The 5,512-nt window shown below is 38.0% G+C and overlaps 1 protein-coding gene across 1 annotated transcript in view; it reads right to left on the bottom strand.

Annotated features, from left to right (window-relative positions):
• MYBL1 (MYB proto-oncogene like 1) overlaps positions 1–5,512 on the bottom strand; it is an 81,669-nt gene that overhangs the window by 9,903 nt on the left and 66,254 nt on the right. Inside the window, exon 11 of the mRNA XM_042782169.1 lies at positions 4,580–4,948. Within this exon, the coding sequence (XP_042638103.1) occupies positions 4,580–4,948 (369 nt within the window). The remainder of the gene's footprint in view (positions 1–4,579; positions 4,949–5,512) is intronic.

Below are 5,512 nucleotides of genomic sequence, written 5' to 3'. Positions count from 1 at the left end.
TTCATTCTTCTTTGCTCTTGACGAGGAGAGACCCATCATTGCATCTAGATGGCAGCTTGCTAGCTTTTAAGATCCCAGTCGCTACTCGCCAAAGTAGGAGATGGAACAATGTTTTGTATAATATGTTATGCCAATTGAGCTTGATGTCCCCTGCGACTATGGTCCCATGCCCGCAAGTTCAAGTACTTGGTTCCTCTGGGTAGCTGGCTGTGACCAAGCAGTGACCACAACCTTGCGCCTCAGAAGGAACAAATCTCTCTTAGAAGAAGTACAGCTAGAATGTTCCTTAGAAGTGAGGATGATGAGACTTGATCTCACATAGACTGGACATGTTACAAGAAGGGACCAGTCCCTTGAGAAGGACATCATGCTTGGTAAAGTAGAGGGTCAATGAAAAAGAAGAAGACACTCAATGAGATGTACTGACACAGTGGCTGCAACAATGAGCTCAAAAATAGCAACAATTGTGAGCATGGTGCAGGTGTGGGTAGTGTTTCATTCTGTTGTGTACTGGGGCACTATGAGTAGAAACTGACTCGACAGCACCTAACAACAACCACAACTTTGAATTTAGAATATAACAATAATGCTTTACTGATAAGGAATGTACCTGGCAAATATGCCTATCTAGAACACAGCACAGAACCTCTGAACAGCCAAAACTGATATTACAGCCTACTTCCCAAATTACACATTTACTCATTGGGTCATAACTTACACACAATTGTGAAAGATTTATTTTCATAGCCAACAGATTAGAAGCAGTGGTATAAGAAAATAGAAATTGTTGTAATGCTATTTATACCTGGAATGGGTAGCTCTGGTGGCATAGTCTGTAAGGCATTTGACTGCTAACCAGAAGGCTGGCATTTCAAACCCACCAGCCACTCCTCAGAACGAAAGTTGGGCAATCTACTTCCATAGTGATACTGCCTTGGAAACCCAAGGATGAGTTGCTATGAGTTGGATCTGACTCAACGGCAGTGAGCTTGGTTTTTTTGTTATACTTGGAATGAATTCTAGGTCTACAACTTGTAGCTTTATGGCAATTTACTTTTAATATTTCTAATTTACTCAACTCTAAAATTAGCATTCAATTCCTCTTAAAACCTTGCAGTAGTGTTCCATTGTTCATAGGTTAAAATCCAAGCTCTTTGCTTGGATATATAAAGTTCTTATAGTCATGCCCTACCTTCTCAACCATTTTTCACCTGAGAATTTACTCTTCAGCAATAGTTGAATACTGCTAGTGGGCAAAACTCCAAACATGGAAATCTGTGAGTGTGCCTAAGCCAGCTTTGCTGCTCCAGAAACAGTGAGGGAAAACACACTATTCACATAGTCTATGTAAATGGCATTCTCTGAAGCATGGGGGGCATAATTTTTAGAGATCACAGTAATTGTATACTGCTAGATATCCCTTATTCTCTAAGCCTCAAAACATATCCACAACAATATCCCAACATTCTCCAATGCTTTTTTACCCATAAAACATTCTAACCTCTATTAAGATGCTTTCAATAAACACCAGCTCCACTTCCTTGGACAAGCTGCTTAACTTATGAATTTCATTCAACCTATCTTCTATGGTGTTTTAAAAGAGGATTAACTGAAATGCTATACAAAAAATGTTTAGCACACAGCCTGAAATACAGCAAGTGTTCAGTAAGAAAGATATTATTTTAAAATAAGAGGAACCGTTTACCCAAGTATAAATATTTGCTGCCCAGGGACATTACTATGGGAGAACACTGATTTCCCTAGATAAGACTGACACATTATCTTACAGTGAAAAGTTGTGTATGTTTCTTCTAATTAACATTAAGAAGAAAAATTCAATAGGTAGACTAAAATATAAATTACTTTACATAGCTGAGGTATCTTTAAACCTTATGAGGTATATCTGTTGAACAGTAAGTTAGGAAACTGGATCTCAGTCATAGGGTCTGCCTCTAGATAACTTTAGGCAAATCATTTTACCTTTCTGTTTCTATTTACTGATGATCACTATAAAGGTATAGAATTACATATCTAAAAAGTCCTCTTAAGATAGTGAGAATAGTTGTACAACCTGAAGAATGTAATTAAGGTTACTGAATTGTATATGTAGAAATTGCTGAGATGGCATATATTTTGTTATGTATATTTTCACTAAAATAATTTTTTTAAATCCCTTTTAGCTCTAAAAATTATAGGATATTACAATGAAAAGTAATCCAAAATGTAGAAATTATCAAACAATATCATTAACATCACACAGAAGTAAAATTTTGCTGATAATTAAAAAACAGTTGCAGCAATACATCAAGAAGGAACTGCCTTTGTGGAATCCCAAAGACTATGGTCCTTGGTCACCATTCAGACCTGGAACTGAACTCACTCCTGTAGTTCAGTTTTGGTGGCACAGTACCTGAGGCATAGGAAGATTGGCAGTTCAATCCCACCAGCCACTCCACGGAAGAAAGACTGGGCAATCTACTTCCAAAAAGATTTACCACCTCAGAAACCCAATGAGGGTCGTTATGAGTTGGAATCGATTCTACAGCAGTGAGTTTTTAGACAAGGTGAACAATAACTCTAGGAAGGTACACACTCCTTAAAACAATCAACCATTTGAGATCAAAAGGGTAGCATTTGCCCAAGGCCTAAGTTCAGAAGGTAGGAAGGGTTGGGGGAGAAGGAAGAATGGAAACAAGAAACCCAGGGAGGAAATTGAAGGAGTGATGTAACATTGAGGAGATTGTAATCAATGCAATGAAACAAAATGTCTGTAAATTATTGAGTGGAAAACTGATTTGCTTTGTAAACTGTCACCCAAATCACAATAAAAAGAAAATAATATTAATCATAAATAAAAATTAAACAAACAAGTAACTGATAGAAATTCAAGTGGGATTCAGAAGATGTGGAATGGGGGATATCATTGTTGATATCAGATAGATCTTGGCTAAAAGTAGAGAATATTAGAAAAATGTTTATCTGTGTTTATTGACTATGTGTTTTGGTTACTTCATGCTGCTCTAACAGAAAATACCACAAATGGGATGACTTTATCAAACAGGAGTTTATTCTCTTATAGTTTGGTGCTAGAAGTCTGAGTACAAAGTGCCAGGCTCTAGGGGCTGGGTGAAAGTCCCTCAACCTTGGGGTTCAACTCTGCCTCTAGCTCCTGGTCCACTGAAGCCAAAGGCTTTTCTTCACTCAGGCAGCTGCTGGCTGCTGAGGCTGACAAACCCAAGGTTGACAGGTTAAAAGGCACAGCCCCAATATTACCAAACAACATGGCAGACCACTAATTCAAGTCCAGAAAAAGTCCCAAGGTCAGCAGGGCACGACAGGCTGCTGAACAACAACTTGCCTATATGCAGGGTTCAAGCATGCCAAAAAACTAGAGAGCTTCCTCAAAGCTGCTTCTTATATACTGGAAGCAGACCACATCCCTAAAGCAGCTACTCAGCTGCTCTAGTAGATTCCGCCATGGAATCTATTGCCAGTCTCACCATGGGGAATAACTACATCCAGTTGCCCAGGCACACAACCAGCCCTAGCCATGCTGACACACAACATTAACTACCATACTATGTAAAGGCATTTGACTGTGTGGATCAGAACAAATTATGGATAACATTGAGAAGAAGGGGAATTTCAGAACACTTAATTATGCTCATGAGGAATCTGTATATAGACCAAGAGGCAGTCATTCAAACAGAACAAGAGGATATTACACAGTTGACAATCAGGAAAGGTATGCATCAGGGTTGTATTCTTTCACTATACTTATTCAACCTATATGTTGAAAAAATAATCAAAGAAGCAGGACTATATGAAGAAGAATGTGGTATCAGGATTGGAGGAAGACTCATTAACAACCTGTGATATATGGATGACATATACAACCTTGCTTACTGAAAGTGAAGAAGACTTGAAGCACTTGCTGATGAAGATCAAAGAATATAGCCTTCAGTGTGAATTATACCCCAACATGAAAAAAAAAAAATCCTCACAACTGGACCAATAAGCAACATCATGATAGATGGAGAAAAGATTGAAGTCGTCAAGAATTTCCTTTTACTTGGATCCACAATCAATGCCCATGGAAGCAACAGTGAAGAAATTAAAAGGTATACTGTATTGGGCAAATATGCTGCAAAAGACCTCTTTAAAAGTATTAAAAAGCAAAGATATCATTAACTTGATAAGAAAACAACAAATGAAACTACTATATTTTGTGAAATTCCTTCAATCAGAGTTTAGCACTCTCATGTATATATTTTGGTGGCATAATGCCAAAGGCATTTGACTGCTAACCAGAAGACTGGTGGTTCAAATCCACCAGCCACTCCTTTGAAGGAAAATTGGTCAACCTACTTCCATAGTGATACTGCCTCAGAAACTAAGGAGGGGTCGCTATGAGTTGGATCCAACTCAACAGCTTTGAGTTTTTTTTTTTTTTTTTTTTAATCTATTTTTATGTGTTATCAAAGCAACCATTGATAGTAAGAATATTATAGATCTAATTTAAATTTAATCTAGCTCATCAACATTCTTGGAACATAAAAAACAAAATACTACTACTTACTTGTGAAGGAGAAAATGGTAGTGTTTTCACCGGTGTGTGTTTTAGTGCTGTATTACCACCATCACTGAATAAGCCATCACCAACTTCACTGGCTGGGGAATGACCCCTTCGCATTCTTTTCTTTTTTCTGAGGATGGCTGGTGGAGTGCTAAACTTGACCACATTTGGAGATGTTAGAGGAATAGCCTCGCTGTCTCCACCGTTACAACTGTTTTTTTTCCCTTCAAGTACAAGGCTGACATTAAATTGACATTCCATAGGTCCTTCATTGTGTTGAATGCGCATTAGCTTAACAGGGGTGGACTTGACAGGAGAAGCAGCAGTATCAGAAAGATCAAAACTGGTAACATCACTCCATGCTACAGGATCCTGCAATAAATTAAATCTTTATTTTAATTTTAAGTTTAATTTAACGCTATAACTGGTTAAATTTGAGCTTGAACATAGGCTAATTTCCATAGAGTTAATTATTCCTTTCTTATCAGTAGATATACACTTTCCTTGGAAATCTTTTTTTAAGCACGACTATTGGAAAAGAATGGGAGCTCTGGTGGTGTAGTGCCTAAGGCATTTGACTGTTAACCAGAAGGCTGGCAGTTCAAACCCAACAGCCACTCCCCGGAAGGAGGGTTGGGCAATCTACTTCCATAGTGGTACTACCTCAGAAACCCAAGGAGGGGTCACTATGAGTAGGATGCAACTCGACAGCAGTAAGGTTTTTATTAGAAAAGAATAGATTGTAATTTTCCTACAACTCCAGTTTGCAACATTCCAAATAATATTTCATCTAACTTCATAGCTGAATGTAACTGTCAAATCATTTAAAATGAAAGGAAAAAAATATTTTAAGTTACTATCAAAGAATAAGGGAGCTCTGGTAGCATAGTGGCTAAGACACTTGCCTGCTAACCAGACGGCTGGTGGTTCAAACCC

This window comes from Orycteropus afer, unplaced genomic scaffold, assembly GCF_000298275.1.
Source record: "Orycteropus afer afer isolate SDZICR_OR568_19922 unplaced genomic scaffold, OryAfe1.0 scaffold00252, whole genome shotgun sequence".
Classification (NCBI taxonomy): Eukaryota; Metazoa; Chordata; class Mammalia; order Tubulidentata; family Orycteropodidae; genus Orycteropus; species Orycteropus afer.
This window is presented reverse-complemented; position numbering and strand designations above follow the sequence as displayed.